The 19,381-nt window shown below is 31.6% G+C and overlaps 1 protein-coding gene across 4 annotated transcripts in view; it reads left to right on the top strand.

Annotated features, from left to right (window-relative positions):
* The window catches only part of LOC124358811, an 88,885-nt gene that overhangs the window by 32,962 nt on the left and 36,542 nt on the right, over positions 1 to 19,381 (top strand). For 3 of the 4 annotated variants that reach the window (XR_006922083.1, XR_006922084.1, XM_046811089.1), the window contains exons 4-6: positions 5,274 to 5,353; positions 16,226 to 16,290; positions 19,230 to 19,317. Coding sequence is in view for 1 of the 4 variants with exons in the window: in XM_046811089.1 (XP_046667045.1) it covers positions 5,274 to 5,353; positions 16,226 to 16,290; positions 19,230 to 19,317 (233 nt within the window). In the remaining 3 variants the exon portion in view is untranslated. Of the gene's footprint in view, positions 1 to 5,273; positions 5,354 to 8,709; positions 9,190 to 16,225; positions 16,291 to 19,229; positions 19,318 to 19,381 lie in introns of those variants that run through there. The other variant, XR_006922085.1, reaches the window with a different exon arrangement.

Raw genomic sequence — 19,381 nt, 5'->3', positions numbered from 1 at the left:
AGTTCATGGCTGGAGTAACTTACAAAATTAATCGATTTTAAACTTAATAATTTCAAAACCAGAACCAATTTTTGTTGCGTTTGTGATGACTAAAAAGCAACAGTCACGATGCTATATTACTTGCCTAGCCTATGATAAAGATAATAGAGAAGGAGAAGAAAAGTTTCTGGTGGTGATTGGTGGTAATGCAGCTGACATGAAAGCTGTTCTACATTAGGTAAAGGACAAGTTTCTTCATATTGTACCTATTGGATGCCTAGCACACTACTACACCTATTGTGTCCAGATATATTAAGCTGTTACACAATTAAAACTTTCATTGTAAATGTAGTTGAGGTTGTGAAAACAAGTAAATACAACCATGTTTTATTAGTATTGTTTTAATTAAATGTCAGCTGAAAAAAGGCATTCAAAGGTAGGATGTCACTGAAGTTGAGAGAAAAACTAGGTGGGGTAGCCAAACTTTCTGCCTTTAGAGTTTACAGTAAAACAAAGTTATATTACAAACATTGGCTGTCAATGAAAAGGGGCATCATACTTCAAGCCTAATGTTTTCTTTGCACAGAGTGATTGATTTGATTTGATGAACCCAATCGTTTATTTGCACTGATGCAACTACCCAAAAATACAGACTATTCTCAGGCAATGAATTGAATACTAGTATAACACAAACCAATTCAGAGTATAACCATAACGTAATAAGTCTATTTTCTGCTTTGTATCCTTGGTGGAAGTGAGTAGGTTTTAATGGAAAAGACATTTTTTATATACTTCCACATAAAATTTATTAAAAAAGCGCTTTTGCCGGTTAAGGCATCATCAGTTTCTTAACTTCGCTTAACCATCAAAAGCGCGTTTTTAATAAATTTAAAGTGGAAGTATATAAAAAATTTATTTCCAGTAATATATCTAGTAAACACACTGATATCTAGTGAGCACTGCTGCAACATCCCAAGAATACAAAATATTCTCAGGCAATGAATTTTGTAATATTATAACATAAACCTATTCAGAATATAACCATAACATTATAAGTCTAGTGAACACACTGATATCTAGTGAGCACTGCTGCAACATCCCAAGAATACAGACTATTCTCAGGCAATGAATTTTGTAATATTATAACATAAACCTATTCAGAATATAACCATAACATTATAAGTCTAGTGAACACACTGATATCTAGTGAGCACTGCTGCAACATCCCAAGAATACAGACTATTCTCAGGCAATGAATTTTGTAATATTATAACATAAACCTATTCAGAATATAACCATAACATTATAAGTCTAGTAAACACACTGATATCTAGTGAGCACTGCTGCAAGTGCCCAAGAATACAGACTATTCTCAGGCAATGAATTTTGTAATATTATAACATAAACCTATTCAGAATATAACCATAACATTATAAGTCTAGTAAACACACTGATATCTAGTGAGCACTGCTGCAACATCCCAAGAATACAGACTATTCTCAGGCAATGAATTTTGTAATATTATAACATAAACCTATTCAGAATATAACCATAACATTATAAGTCTAGTAAACACACTGATATCTAGTGAGCACTGCTGCAAGTGCCCAAGAATACAGACTATTCTCAGGCAATGAATTTTGTAATATTATAACATAAACCTATTCAGAATATAACCATAACATTATAAGTCTAGTGAACACACTGATATCTAGTGAGCACTGCTGCAACATCCCAAGAATACAGACTATTCTCAGGCAATGAATTTTGTAATATTATAACATAAACCTATTCAGAATATAACCATAATATTATAAGTCTAGTAAACACACTGATATCTAGTGAGCACTGCTGCAACATCCCAAGAATACAGACTATTCTCAGGCAATGAATTTTGTAATATTATAACATAAACCTATTCAGAATATAACCATAACATTATAAGTCTAGTAAAACACACTGATATCTAGTGAGCACTGCTGCAACATCCCAAGAATACAGACTATTCTCAGGCAATGAATTTTGTAATATTATAACATAAACCTATTCAGAATATAACCATAACATTATAAGTCTAGTGAACACACTGATGTGAGCACTGCTGCAACATACAGACTGACAGGAGACACACTGTGTGCACTGCTGCAACATCCCAAGAATACAGACTATTCTCAGGCAATGAATTTTGTAATATAACATAAACCTATTCAGAATATAACCATAACATTATATTATAAGTCTAGTGAACACACTGATATCTAGTGAGCACTGCTGCAACATCCCAAGAATACAGACTATTCTCAGGCAATGAATTTTGTAATATTATAACATAAACCTATTCAGAATATAACCATAACATTATAAGTCTAGTAAACACACTGATATCTAGTGAGCACTGCTGCAACATCCCAAGAATACAGACTATTCTCAGGCAATGAATTTTGTAATATATAACATAAACCTATTCAGAATATAACCATAACATTATAAGTCTAGTGAACACACTGATATCTAGTGAGCACTGCTGCAACATCCCAAGAATACAGACTATTCTCAGGCAATGAATTTTGTAATATTATAACATAAACCTATTCAGAATATAACCATAACATTATAAGTCTAGTGAACACACTGATATCTAGTGAGCACTGCTGCAACATCCCAAGAATACAGACTATTCTCAGGCAATGAATTTTGTAATATTATAACATAAACCTATTCAGAATATAACCATAATATTATAAGTCTAGTGAACACACTGATATCTAGTGAGCACTGCTGCAACATCCCAAGAATACAGACTATTCTCAGGCAATGAATTTTGTAATATTATAACATAAACCTATTCAGAATATAACCATAACATTATAAGTCTAGTAAAACACACTGATATCTAGTGAGCACTGCTGCAACATCCCAAGAATACAGACTATTCTCAGGCAATGAATTTTGTAATATTATAACATAAACCTATTCAGAATATAACCATAACATAATAAGTTTAGTGAACACACTGATATCTAGTGAGCACTGGTTTCCAGTATACAATCAAAATATTAAATGGAATATTTTTACACATAAGAATTAACTGTAAGTAAATTAAAGGGTGCACGAGGGAATTTATAAGCTTATAACAAGTGGTGTTGTGAGGTTAAGGTGTTGTAAGGTTTTATGTATTAGGTAGTTTCTAAGTGTTTGAAAGTATTACGATTATTATAGTAACATGCCAACACTGATGTTTTGTAAAATATACATCAAAACTAATAATGCATATTAAGTTTAACATATGAAATCTACATTTCATTGGCAGGGATAATCTTGTCTGAAATGATATGTTTCATTGACTGCTAAATTAGCACTGGCTAATCTTTCAGGTTATCACTTATCAGAATATTCTAATAATATAAACACATGAAAGGGCAAGGGAGTTTAATAAGCATTGTTTAACTCCAAATATAAATAATGGCTTGTATTCGAAGAACATTTGTTAGTTGTTAGTTGGCCTCAATAAGGCACATGACTAATGCTATCACAGTTATAGCTATAGCGAGCAAACAAAGGGTCCTAAAATGGAGAGAACAATGAAGTTGGTTGGTTCACCAGAAATAACTGCTTGAAAATGCACGGGAGTTTGATAAGCAGAGTGTTTAACTCAAGTAATGTATCCGAAGAACATTTGTTAGTTGGCCTCAATAAGGCACATGACTAATGCTATCACAGTTATAGCTATAGCGAGCAAACAAAGGGTCCTAAAATGGAGAGAACAAAGAAGTTGGTTGGTTCACTAGAAATAACTGCTTAAAAATGCTCGGGAGTTTGATAAGCAGAGTATTTAACTCAAATAATGTATCTGAGGAAAATTTTTTAGTTGGCCTCAATAAGGGACATGACTAATGCTATCACAATCAGAGCTATAGCGAGCAAACAAAGGGTCCTAAAATGGAGAGAACAATGAAGTTGGTTGGTTCACCAGAAATAACTGCTTGACGATCGTAATTCAAAATGCCGTCATTAAATGCCACTTTCAATTACCTATAAATAACCAAATGCGTTCTCTTGGAACTGCGGACGTGATTGCCACTTTATTGCCACTGTGGAGTGCCATGTTACGGTCACATGCTGGCTAAGTGTAACCCATTGTTTAGGTAAACAAGTATAAAATTTATTTACAAGAGTTCCATATAGATTGAATTATATATGTTCCATCATAAAAATGAGTGAACCTTCTTTCTTGAAAGTTTGATATCGACAATGTATAACTTGGATTTGAATGAAAATTTACTTAAAAATAAAATATGTTTACCTATAGAATATTGTACTAATAATGTAAAATCAATCTGAATAAATAAAGAATAAGGTTGCGCTGTACTTCCAGGCACGAAAAAACTATATAGATATTTAATTATAGTAATAAGATTATTTATGAAAAAAACAAACATAATAAGTCAGCCTTTGACAAAATTTAGTATCATTGGTTTTGTATGTGAATATCTTTTATAATTTGTGTGTATTAGTAAAAATATTCTATTCTAAATTCTGTGATAAAAATTGAAAGTTGAAATTGCAAATGACAATATTGTTGGTCTTCCATGTATATAATTAGGAAAATTCGTGTGCCGAATTTTTGAATAGGAGTATATGATTGCAATACCCTGAACCAGTTTCTGAAATATTGGTCACCTTTTTTTGAAATATCTTATGTAAAAAAATTGTTTTGTTTAGAAATAAATATAATACTCGCAATTATGTTCTTTAAAGCAAGAATTTTGCTTCTAACTATGACTCTATTTCATGCTAGTTGATGATATTCAGTATTATGTTTCATTGTAGTTTAATAAAACAGGGAAGTTTTATAATTAACTTTTATTTGTTTAATATTCTAACAGAAGTGAGATTTAATTAAAAAAAAAACATGATTGCTCAGTATAATATCCTTATTGATAGGCTACATTCACATTAAATAAATATTATGTACTTACTTTCCATGTCTGGGACACAAGTTTCATTTTCATGATTTCCAATATTCTACCACGGTATTGCTTTTAAAATCTATTGTAAAAACTTGTTTGAATGTTGCTTGTGCTAAAGTATCAGTTTTAATCAGATAGGTTATTTGCTTATAGGTTTTAAAGAGTAAAAACGTTTTCTAGATACATAGTGTTAAGTCGATTAGAGGCGATATTCTTTTTGTTTTAGATCAGCCCGAGATTTCTGCTTTCGTAGGTATAGTTAAGATTAAAGTTTACAAGATATTTGTTTTACTTTATTACTGAATAGTAATTTTCTGATTACAGCCACTGGAACACACCTCATATTTGGACAAGATGAGTGATCTCTTGGCACACTATATTGATGTGGAGATGAAATCATCAAGGTATGTATTACTTTGGTTATGTAGAACTTGAAACAATTTCTAATTTAAGACTTAGGCCTATTTGTGGTTTTTTTATTAATAAAATTATTGAAAAATATATAATTTTTGTTTAACAGTTTGAGAAAAACTAACAAAACAATAATTTTTATATTTAAGTGCCAAATAAAAATTATATTAGTATTTAATTTAATCTTTGGAGTCAAAGTAAGATTATCTCTATTCATTACAATATCATTCAGTACAATTATTCATTACAAATACATAATCACATCAATATGTATGCATTTTAAGATTACTATACATGCTGTACTTAAATCTAGCTTAACCTGTAGTGGTATAAATTGAAGAGAAATGATAAAGACACAAAGATTAAATTATAATTTTCATATACATTATCAACATTATAGTATTAATATAACTTTTATTATTAATATCGCATATTAACAGGGTGGCTACCTGACCGGGAAAACCGAGAATAAGCCGGGAATTTTTCTGAGAATCTGGAAAATTTTAAAATAATTTTTCCGCCTCCAATAATTAATAAAATTAAGATATAATTTGACAGTTTCTTGAATCAAGAACTGATTAATCTCGAAACATCGTATTTTACGCGACGCGACGTGGGTGGATGAAATTGTGAATGAAGATCGACATACGCGTATGTTCATGAGCACCATCTGACGCCGGTTGATCTAAATTTACCTCCACTAGTATAGTAAGTTTATCTTGGTTAGTTCTACTCCTGTGCCGTGGCAAGCCTCCACCCCCCTCAAAATACGTAACAATGCATTGGACTATTAAAATCGGCCGACCGATCGTTTCGGACTTCGGCACTAAACGAGTGGCACGCTTTAAGCGGTAAAGCGGCAGAGCGTTAGTAACCGCGATACAAACGGGGTTTTTGTACTTAAGTATTATTGAGTCGTCGAAGTGGGGTCTCCGGACGAAGTAGTCCAACTCTTATTCTTGAGTGAAAATTGTGTTTTGGAAAAACATGTGTTGGATAGCACAGGCCTAAAATGTAGTGTTATAAACAGGCTTAAGAGTTCGGTTCGTTGAATAATATAATGTTTGACAGTTTGATAAGGGGTGCAGTCCTGTTTTTGGAGTACACCAGAATGTCACTTGGATTTTTACAAAGCTTGATAAGATACCTTTTGGACAAGAAAGTGTGGGTTAGTTACAACAAGTAACGTCGAGAAGGGGGCGTTTGCGTCCCGTTACACAGCAGTGACAGACTGAGCTGAGGTGTGAGCGGCAGGAGAAACATTTAATGTCAAGAGTTGGCGGCGGATAGGCGTCATAGTGTGGTACTGCCCTGCCGCTCACGTCTGCCATGGCTAGTGTCAAGTGTCCCCTATACGTACTACAACACAAACATTAAACTTTAAGCCGCCACTCGATCTAGCGCTCACAGTTTACCGCTTGTATCGCGGCCGAGGCCTCTGTTGGTCTATGCACGAATTCTCGTCACACACGTTCCGATTGTCATCAAATTACATAGGTTAAAACAAAGAAAGTGATGTTTTGTTTAGATATCACGGTCACGTCCAAATCTCGACTGATCTGCGTTACACTGACAAAAAGTGGCGCAAGTTTTGTGTTCGACTGTAAAAACTGCGCCTAAACACGTGCAAGAGCTCTTGCGAGCCCTGCCGCAACCAGTGTCGGACAGATGGTTACAAACACTGGAGAGCAGTTTCGGCTATTAAAATTTCAATCAGTTTTCGTCGTCAGAGCGGCATTGGTTGAACGATGGCTGGAATCCCATTAGTTCTCCGGTCAACTATTTACCGAAACGACTTCTCTGCACACGTGACGATCGTTCGGACGATTCGAACTGTTCAAACCAAATAGTCCAACGTGAATGAGGATCTTCATGTCGTGTTGTTTCGTAGTGCTTGACTATAATCTAACGATACTGATGCATTCTTCATGTATTGGCCGTTATTAGTGGGATATATTGGGAGCCACGATACTTTCGCGGGAGTCTTAACCAGGGCTACCACCACGACGTGCATCTGGAAAAACATGCATTATGCATGAAACATGCGTGGATATGCGTGAATTTTTATAATATCCCTGGGAATTTTACTAGGGATGGATCGTTTCCGATACTCGATACTGCGGCTCTTTTCACTCGATTCCGATACCAACAGAAGTGCTTAACTATGTGTGAAAGATTACGATTTCACAACATTACTGATATGGAGAGGCTGAATCTCGAATCCAAAAATAAGTCTTGTTAAAACATTTTTGTACTTTCCGTCAGACAAAATGTAGATAGATAAGCAAAGTAACAAACTAATGTAAGTTAACAAATAACATTTTAGTTATAATTAGTATTTTTATATTTATTTTGGCGCATCGTCGAGAGTGTACACTGTATTCGTGGACAAAACCGATCGGCAGTACTCAAATTACCGATTGGTGAAACGTGTTTGTCGTTCTTTGTGTATAATACTATTTCTAAATATATAGAAACAGAATAACGTGATTTATAAATAATATTTTAGTTGAAGTTCGTTTTTTCTGTGTCTATATTTGTCAACGCTAGCGTGTCTGCTGGTTCTATGTGCGGACTTCAGCTCCTCGATAGTAAACATAATCGCTAATTTGCATTTTATCCGTACTGTACTTTGCGTAGTTGTAAATAAATATATTCTCTATAAATATGCATAGACACATTTTTACGTAAATGTAATATATTCTGGAAGCTTATAAGCTTTATAACCTACCATTTATATTACTTAAAAGGAGAAATTACTTGGAATTTTAAATATATTCATTTCCCAGAATCTCTGCAAATTCCTTTGAAGTATCGTAGTATTGTTAGGCTTCCCCCTCCCGCACAAAAGATAAATTAATTAAATAGAGTTCAGATGAAAGTATTTGGTTTATTTGTTGATTGTACTGAACCGAACTTGTGTACCGGCGAAATCATCGTCTCGTATCGAAAGTTCGTCCACCGCTAGACCTCTGACCCGCAATGCTGGACTGCAGTCTGCCCCGCGGTAGCGCTGTCTTGTTATTTATTTGTTATCTTTGTATTTCTAGAAAAAACTAGAAAAAAGTGTTCCACAAGGGTCAGTTCTGGGACAATTCTTGTTTATAAATTGCTATATAATTGCCTTGTAAATTGGTATTACATGGTGATGATACAACATATTAATTCAAACACTGATGTGGGTTGCCTTAGCCATGAAAGTGGCTACCAAATGGTTTGCAGATGACATTTTAGTTGTTAATAGATTATATTTTACTAGCAAAACAGAAAAGAGATATTATTATTTTACATATTTCTTGTGCAAGTATTCAAATAACTTAGAATAACCAATAAGTATCTAAATTGTATGTTACTTAAATTGGATAGTTTACTTATTAAGGCTGTCTAAAGGTCGTGAATAAGTATACAATTTAATAATGTCGTGAAAAGGCTGTGTATACCTTAGATGTTGCATAACAAGTCAGGACAAGAATTGAAGTCTTTCATTAGGCAGTAGGGAACTAATCTCTTAGTCTGTAGGTTATGTTCCGATTCTAAAGCGGGTGGACGGCGGTCTACGCAGACTTAAGTGCCATTTTTTGTCGCCAGTCTCAAGCAATAAATGGCGGCGTTCGTGTCGTAACCATGGCAACTAGGTGTGAGCCAGAACGAAATTACTTCGCCCCCTTCCCATAACATCTAAATTCCGTTCTTAGAAATGGGTTTTGCTTTTACGATTTTGCAGGTGACACGGTGGCAGTCGGCAGTAGTTATACGTGTTGCTTTGGTGATAAATAACTTGTGATTTTCAGTTGACATGTTTCATCTTTCTCCATTCCAACAGTAAGAGGTAAGTTGTGTTTTATTAATTTATTGCTGTATTTATTTTTATTTAAAAGTAATTTATGAATAATTGTTTCATATTAGAGAGACATACTCATATTTCGAACGTTAAAATGTAGATTTTTTTTATTAAATAGTAAACTTTTATTGCAAGTAATTCAACTAAAGCCATAGTGAGATAGACTACACGGGAGAGAGATAAGACGATAAGTGTATTGCGCAACTCCAGCCACGCTCGGTGACCGGCGCTTCCCGCTTCGAGCTTCGAAGCTTTGTAATACTTTCATCTGTGATTATTATCACTCTCGTTCGGGCTTCACTTGTCGACGAGAAGGTATGCTTATTTGAAGCTAAAATAGAAAATCTCGAGATTGGTCCATCTGATAATATTTTAAACGAATGATGATGGTTATTCATATCAATAAGGTAACCTCATTTTTTAACTTGTTCCTCCAACTTATTTCTTGGAAATTCCAATGGGGTTACTTACTAAGTTTCTTGTTGGTGGTACTATTGTTTTTTTTCTAAGGTATTATGCAAATTTAACAATCTTAAAATAAACTTAACAGAACTGTTTCTCCAAGTTTGAATTATTTTGTTGAGGGAAACTTTTAGTGCAAATTATAACTTGAAACATAGCTTTAGTATGTTACAGATTGTTTTCATATGAAATGAGTTTAATGTATTGTTTTAAACAATGAATTTTGCATAACTGAAATTCATTTTACAAATGCAACAGTTTGTGAAGAATGATGTTTGAATATTTGGCAATCACATATTTGAAATATTGTAAAAGCGAAATGTAAAAATGTAAATCAATGTCAAAGAAATTAATTTTTAATCAAGAAAATATTGAGAGTTGTTATAGCCTACTTACACTTAGTAACCTTACAATAATTTTGTGTAAGCCCATCTTGTTAAAGCTGTTATTTAATAAGCATAAGGTTTAATTATAATTCATACCGTAGTAGTGCGTAACGGTTTAGAAAGAGGCCTTAAATATCAATTTGTTTAGAATTTACTATATATAAACTTAAATAAGTTTTTCTTGTTTTTTTTTTACTTTGCTTTTTCTGGGGTGTGATAATTTTGCAGTTTTTGTTATAGATATAAATAACTTTATACAGTATATAAGCTGTGGGCTGTAATCATCAGGCTGTTTTCTCATCTACAGGGCTTTCCGCAATAAAATTAAATGTTTACTTGTTCATTCATGTTTACTGTCTGTGACCTTTTAACTTAAAAGTTAACATTATTGTATTCTGGGTTATATTTAGTAAAGCTCGAAATGTTGTATGAATAAAATAAACTAGATAATATATTTTAAACCTTTTAGGACTCATTAAAAATTGTTATTTCTTTATCTGGTTGCATTTTAATGTTCAGTCAATCCTTTGATGCAGTAGTGCAGTATATAAGTGGTATAAATGGGTTTTTAATTCTTTCTATTTTTATGATCATTATGATTCAATAATAAATACCTCGTAGAGCTTATAATAGTAAAAGTAAATTTTTTTAATAGTGAAGACAAAATATGCAAAACGGGTGTTTTGGGTCTGGTACACTTAAGAAAATCACTGATACCAGACACTTTCATTAATTAAGGTGGGTCCTCTCATCGGCTTTACCACAGATCAGTGACTGTCATAAGTGTACACCAGACCGCAAAAAACCCTAATGTCAGACATGTGAATCGATGACACGATTTTCAAGGCTAATGCCTCCGCACGAGAGTAGCACCTTAGACCACACACAACCTCCTAACTTGAAGTCTAATGTACAGATGTGGATGTCATTTAGAACACCCACTGTTGCTGCCGATTTAACTGGGTTGCATGGTTGGTGTTATATTAGAGTTACGCCATCCGTGCAGTACCCATGTTTCTTCCATTAGTGGAACTACAGCAGAATGGGCAGTGGGAGTTTCGTCTGGAAAGGGCCGAAAAATATTAATAAAAGATTTCAATGAATTTGTTGTATTAAGGTCAATTATCAAATAAATATATATATATATTTATATATATATATATATATATATATATATATATATATATATATATATCCAGTGCAACATTTATATGTCCAACTTGTGTAGACCTCATTTCTAAAAAATAAAGTATGCGTACTCAAAATAAATTTATGCTAACATTGTTTTAACCTTCAAAGAGCACTGTAGGATCCGTAGGATACCACATAAATTTCTTTTCCATGTTTCTAAGTTTAAGTTTGTCATGGGATTTTTGGTACCCATGTGATTTTATTTGGCATCACTAGGCTTCAAGCCCCACCACTGGCTGCACTAGTTGCAAGCTGTTAGTTGAATAATAAATAACTTTATTTTTCTTGGGGTCCAGTGGATCCTGTGTGTCGTTTAATGTTGTGTTTTTCATCACTGTCTATATTCTATTATATTTGCTTGTAATATTATTTTTGTGATTATTTATGAAATAATTTACATCATTTTCCTTACTAACCAAATACAATTTTTAAGTGATAACCAATAAAAAAATGTGCAATAGTATAAAGTCAGTGTTTTGAATTTTATAGCCTATATTTTCATGGTTATATTTTCCTATGTTGCAGTTTTGTGAAAGATAGGCCATAATTATGGAATAAATACATTCATACATTGTTTCTTTATATAATAAAGTGTTAGCTACTATATAGTTTTGCATCTAAAACCTATAAAAAACTCATACACATGGCTATTTTTAAAGAGTTTATATTTTTTTCATAAAAATTACAGCATTATGCAAAATAAGTTTCAAATTATTATAATTAGTGTTTTTAACCAATATATTACATCTTGCACACACTAACAGTCTAAGGAAACAAACAACATTTCTATAAATACAATGTATTTATATTCATATTTTTAAGCATGTTTTAAAAATGTGTTCCAGTAAACCCATGTGTGCTCGTTGAAGGACAAAAATATGTTTGCCGTTTGAAGGTTAAAATGTTATTATTTTAATATTTTAATTACAGGTATTCATCGTGACTGTAGTAAATTTTCAACTTCAATGGGATAATTATGTTCTTTGGGTTAAAGAAGGAAAACTAAAAATGACAGCTCTGGATATATAGTGTAATTCTAAATTTACATGTAAAACAAACTAGTTGTATTAAAAACTTATCAGAAATTTTAGTAAGTAATTTTGTTCATTTTCTTTATCAGTATTATTCATATAGAAGTGTTCACATTTTAGGTTATGACTGATAAAGATCGGCAGGCGGCAGACAGGCTGTTTTGTAACCAAGGCATGAGAAGAAAAGAAGAACAAAACAGTGAAAAAACTTAAACAAGAGGCACAGCGTCAGTGAAAAAATAGTAAAATTAAGCCTTTATAAATACATGTAAATTTGATCAATGTTAATAATATAAATGTATATTCAAATTCAAATGTGTTTTTATCATTAGTTTTTAACCACCATCAAACTTTTTTATAACAAATTACTTTGCTCCTAGACATGCCAGACTTCTCTGAACTATCACTCAGAAAGCAAAGTTTTACATTTGACATTATTTTATATAAAGTTCGAGATCATGAATTTAGAATAATATGTCTTGAATTTAATTTATTATAATTACTAGACACCCTATTATAGTAGTAATTATAAACCTATATTTAGTGATAATCAGTTTATAACCTTGAATATATCTATTGCATTTATTGTTAATTGTTTAACCACAAATAAATATCTTGAATCTTATTTTTCATATTGTGACAAAAGTATTATTAAATATTAAAAATACTGGAAAATAATAGTTGTCATGGGAGTAATGAATGCAAAATCCACTTATAAATAAATAAATATATATATATATATAATATATATATATATATATATATATATATATATATATATATATATATATATATATATATATAGTAAACACTAATATGGATACCTAAACATATATATATATATATATATATATATATATATATATATATATATATATATATAAGCTTATTTGCCATTTTGGTAAATCAAGCATTTGAACATGAAAGCAACCTCCGAGTTACTTGTCTAGACCAGAACTCTCATATGTAAGTATCTTAAAGGGTGTCTCAACACTGCACTTACTTTAAATGCATTAATTTAACCTTTCTACCCCGACGTTGCAAAATTTTGGTCATTTCCCGACGGCCATACAGTGCAGAAATACACTTTTTATTATTTTACTGGCCACCTATTTTACCAGATGCTTTGAAATTCCACAGACTTATAAACAAATGTGTATTGCATCTAAATATATTAGTTCGTAAAGCTTTTCATATTTTATAAGTCTGTGATTGAGAAATAACAATTCATCCCCTCTCACTGATTGTCGCAGACCAGCTCTATTTCACTATGTTCTGAATAATCCACCTTGCTTCACATGTTTTTAGGTTAAAATGGTATAAAGTACAGCAGTTATATTTTAGTTTCTTATTTATTTTATTTAAAAATGAGTAGGCGAAAACACACCATTTAATAACTTAGTTGCAAGGGGCTTGGATGTGGACAATGAGTATGATTTGAGTGATAGCTAGCTATCTTGAAATTTCTGATAACATTTTCTACTAATGTAAATACTGTATTAACAAGTTTTTTGTTTTTTTAAATACACGCTATAAACAGTTTTAATTATTTTATCAGAAATAACTTTGGTTTTATGGTAAGAACCATGAATTTCAATGGATGTGTTATATTTACTTGCACAGAAATGGAAAAAAGGAAAAATGACACATCCTTACAAAAATTGATGTTACTCAAGTTGTAGGCCTATAAATCTTTTCTTAGATTAAGAATTAAATTAAACATAAAATGATTGCATATTTGTATTTAAAATTTTTTAGCTATATGATTTTCATCAACCACCTTGAAATTTCAAAATTTTAATTTATCATATATACATATACATATTTTAAATAATTTTCAAGATGTTACGTATTTAGTTTTTTCGTATTTCTGTAAACTATATTAAACAAGAAGTAAAACAAAAAAAAAGAATTAGCTTGATAATTTAAAAATAGCCTAGTTCTGATCTGTTTACAAAAATCATATATTTTGCCGAAAATGGCTTTGGATTTTTGGGACACCACTTGATATAATAGCTGGGGTTTAAAGGGTTAAATTTATTGTTTTTTGCCAACGTATTATTAAAAATAAAGTTTTACTTACTTGAAGTCAAAACCTCTTGATATTATTTACCAATGTTTAAACCACTAAATTGTGAATTCTAAAAATATTTAAGAGTACAATGATTACTGAAGATTGTCTGGATGAAATATATATTATTTCAGATTTATTAGTTCAATAGTACATTACACTGTTGTAAGGCTCAATACCAATACTAATAAATAATAATAAAAATACCAAATACTAAATAATAATTAAAAATCTAACTAACACTAGCAACATTTAGCTAAAACTTGGTGAAGTATGATATATTACATCTTAACTATTTCCTAGTGAATTTGTAAAACTATCATCAAAAGTATAAATTTTAGTTTCAAGCACTTACTCTTTAATAGTTTTTAAGGTCTTTAGAGAGAGTAATACCAATGTATGAAAGTATGAGAGGAAGTAAAGTTTAAACATTTATTTGCACAATCAAGAATTTTAACTGTTTACAGTCAATATATATACGATACAATAACTTACACAAAATTTAAAAATATACCTAACTATACCACTCATAGATATAATACTAGGAGTGGTATAATTTTTGAAAGTCATAAATTAGAGCTGTTTAAAAAGAAAACTGAATACACCGGTATACGATTTATTCAATACATTCCTATTGACATAAAAAAAATTGAAGGAATCAATCCGTTTAGAAATAAATTAAAAAATTATCTCATATCACAATCATTTTATTCTTTTGAAGAATTTTTTGAGGGCTTGGGCCATTAAACAAAAATAAAAATTGAGTTGATTTTAGTTGTTTAAATTAACAATATTTATGTTAAGTTAACATAAGATGTTAGATAGGTTAACCTGTATCTGTGATGATATTAGTCTATCTGTATTTGTGACACTATTCTGACTGTATTTATAATATTACAGCTTTTAATAAAGATCTATGACTATGACTATGTTATTACTCCTGTGTCATCCTGTAATTCAGATGCTGAATTGAGCACCTGAATATTCTTGAAAATAATAGATAAAGGTGTGGCACATCTCTCTTATCCAGCTATTAATACTAATTTGACAAGTGACCTTCAGAGTTGATAGCAGACCAGTCAGACATTGTCAATTTTGTCACATTCTGTCTGCTGTTGTTTGTAAACATAGCAGATGTCACTCATAGCTTAAATAATATTGTTAATTTGATACTTGGTTATAGACTTTTTATTTCTATTGGTTCGGGTTGATTTTGTTTTTTACTTAATTTTCTTTAAATAATATTAAAATTATTGTTTTTATTTGCTAGTTTTTAACATTACCCATTTTTAGAAACATTGAAACATTTTGCTTGTTTTTCAAGTCAGACACATTAAAATAATTGGAATAGGGTTCTAAAAAAAGGTGCATGAGTTTTATCAGGGGAAAAGTAATAACTTCTGCATACATTTAGGTAGTCGGGCTATCAATTCCATAAATGAAAATTTGATGAATAAGGTAAATTATGTTTGCCACTCTTACTCAACTGTATTTTTTCATCTCTGTCCGTCATAGTTACATCTCATTTTATGTCTATTTTTTTGTTTTAAAAACTGCTGGAATAAAACAAACCAGGTTTCTCAGTTTGATATTATGCATGAAGTGGATGAAAAAGAACCTGTTTGAACAAAAATAAATAATTTGCTTTAGCTGTGCATGTATCACATGTGCATAGGATGTAATTTTAAGTACCAAATCTTATATTTGTATTGATTTTTATTTTGTATTATTTTGCCATGTTATTTTGTAATATGGATAATTTTATGTTAAAAAGAAATAAATATATTCGTATATTTTGAACACACATTATTACCAATTCTATAATAAAGAAAGAATGAAATCACAAATAATTATTTTATACATTTATCTTTTGTTTATTGCAGAAGAGGTAGAGAGCATCCAAAGAAGATTTCTGAGCGTATCTGCACATCACTTTATTTGTTTTTGGGTGAGTACTGGGTATTTTATATATAGATGTTTTTTATCTAATACTACTAAACTTCTACAATTTTTACATTGTTTATATTAATCAGTTATATTTAGACATTATAACATTTTCAAGAACCAATTTAGTCATATTTTACACTAAATTATCACAGGGTAGACTCGACACTGTTGAAGCTGGAAATTGAATTGGATATGAAATGTACTACTGATGTCGCTGTTTACTTCTTGAAGGCATTACATAATTATGAAATAGAATAGTACTGTTCTGTTACAGTTTCTTGAGAATTAAAAAAAATGTGGTACAAAAGAAGTTTATTCTATTTGAAACTTTGCAGAATAGAATACAGATATATTTATTCATCAACATTAAGATTAGAATGGTGTCAGTTAAAATAAATTACAATGTTTAGCTAGAGTCTCTTGCATGTGTTTTAAACTCTTTCAAGCTACAGCACGAAGCTGGGTTTTTTGGATCCTCAGCTAGCCACTGGCAAAGTTTTCTTTAAAGCCCTTCAGCATTCTTTATTTTTGCAGGAAGGAAGTTCAAAAATTTGGCTTTTGTATAAGACGGCTTCTTTGAGTATAGTGTGGTTCTGTGAAGAGGCAGGTTAAAGTAGTTTGCAGACCTTGTGTTGTACTTTTGGATTTCACTGTTACAGGCCAAAGGACAGAGCTTGCAGGTGTTTAAAACAGCTTCAGAGATGTACATTGATACAGCTGTTACAATTCTAAGAGTTCTGAAAGCATCCCTGCAGCTTTGCCTTGGTTGGAGGTTGGCTAAGGCTCTCAAATCATGTTTTGCAAGATCAGCACTCTCTGGAGGTTTTCCTGAGACGGTCCTCCCCAAAATATTGCTGTACTTAATGTGCGACTCATAAGGCATACTAACTCAGCTTTACGGCTTCTGATGTACTGATGATCTAAATCCGCTCTGTTGCAAATATTGCAGAGCTTAGCTTAACTTACATCACTTAAGCTTAGCTTACATCATGAAAGTATCATCGATGATCACTCTAAGATGTTTTGTTGAGGATGCAGTTTTGAGTTTAAGAGGCACAGACACATCTTCCAAGAATCAGTTGTGTGGTCTTGTCCTCATTAAATACCAGATTACTGTTTTATGCAATACTCTTGAGATAGGGTAACTACAATAAAGTTTTCCAGTTGATCAGCCTGCTAAACTGCTAACCTGCAGGAAAGTGTTATTTGCTTACATTACAGGACCGGTCCTAGCATGAAGCCCTGTAGTACTTCCCTTTTTACCAGTAGTGGCTCGGATCTGAAGGCTCTTGTGTGCCATCTACAGTTTCTCTCAGCTCAACCGTCTGCTGGTGGTCCCTTAGGTAGCTCTTAAACCACATGTGAGCTGTGCTCATGATCCCTAAGTTATAGAGCTTCTCCAGGATCAGATTGTGACCAAGACAGTCAAAAACCTTACTTAAATCTAGAAATGTATTTAAAGTGGTTTTTTTCAGCATCCAGGTTGTCAATCATGTTTTCAATAATATCATTCAGAGAAGATGTAGTTGAAGTTGACTCCTAAGCGTATTAGCACGATCCATTCAATGATGTTGGAAAATGTTGTTACAAGAGAGATTGGTCTGTAGTTTTTAATCTCTTCTGTTTTCACTTTCTTTAAAACTGAACTAATGCATGTTCAATATTGAAATTTTTGTGCTTGCATACATACAAGAAATTACAATTCAAAGTACAAATAAAAATTTATTTGGGAAAAATGAAACATTCAGTAATTTAGAATATTAAAGTTTAGGTCTTTACACCATTTATTCAATTTGGTCAAAGATGGTTTTTATAATTTGGTTGAATTGTTTATTACAAAGTTAAAAACTTACCCGGCCAAATAAGGGTTAAATTTAAATTATTAAACGCCAATTGTGGAAATGGGTTAATTTAACTTTCTTAATTAAAAACAAAAATTTTAAACTAACAGTCTGATTGACTTCCAGTATATAAGATTTGATTAAAACATAAATTGATAATTTTTTTAGCCAGGCATCAAAATGGACTTCAAGGTCAAATGCTTCACTACATTCACATGACATCAACCCATTCCTACCAGCTGGCTATTTGCTGAGACCACTGTGTTATTATCTGCATGTCGGAAACAAGATTAGCATTTTCAAATAATAATGAGTTCATATGAAATTGTGATTGAAACTTGAGAATTCCGCCACAGAGGTTTATTCTTTTTTGAAAAAGTTCATGGAGATGACAGTTTGTCAGGTACTCAAGTTTATGAGTTGTGGAAGTGGTTCTAAGAGGTACGAGAGCAGGATTATGATTACTCATGTCAAGAGCAACTCTCGTCAATAAAAAAAGACACATTTCAAAGATTTTAAGTCAGTACAGAAAGTTAATTTTGAATTGTTTTTTTTTTTATTTCAAATAGAACCAGCTTCAGCTACTAAATTTGTTTCAGTAAATGGTTTTTATTTTTGTTTTTAAATGTTTTAAAAGATTTTATAGGAAGTAAAAAATTGTGTTGTTCTCTATTCAACATGTAAAGAATTTGTATATGATAACAGAACAATAATGTGTTAAATCATGTAATGTAATTACAATGATTAGTAACAGGATCAAACTGGAGGTGAGAAAGAGTGTGGGAGGGATGGAAGAAACACAGCCTGTACAGCAGGCTCACCATAACATCCATTACTAAAATAAACTACAAATTATCCAAGCGCAATGTGTATTGTTTTAAAATAACTCAAGATCAACAAATTAACTAATAATGAATTAGTTTTAACACCACAATAAGTAAATTAGGCTGTCTACCCCTCTATTTTACACAAGGTACATTTTTGAAGATTTATTGCTAATATTGCTCTCTTTGCACAAGCTATTATTGAAACTTATTTTAGACTGATCTGCAAAAGGTTGATGTCAGAAATCTTATTAACGTGCTCTTTAATTTTTCAGACAAATCTCCAGATCACATTTTGGATACCGTTTTGAAGGCAAAGTTCTTTGTCAAGAAGTACAGTGACATCTGCGTTCCTGTCATGGCGTAAGTTCTCACTACATTACAGAGTACTTTAATTATGTGTAAACTTCTTTCTAAACTAGATTTT

This window comes from Homalodisca vitripennis, chromosome 1 (genome assembly GCF_021130785.1).
Source record: "Homalodisca vitripennis isolate AUS2020 chromosome 1, UT_GWSS_2.1, whole genome shotgun sequence".
Classification (NCBI taxonomy): domain Eukaryota; kingdom Metazoa; phylum Arthropoda; class Insecta; order Hemiptera; family Cicadellidae; genus Homalodisca; species Homalodisca vitripennis.
The sequence above is the reverse complement of the archived record's forward strand: the minus strand, read 5'-3'. Positions and strand labels throughout refer to the sequence as shown.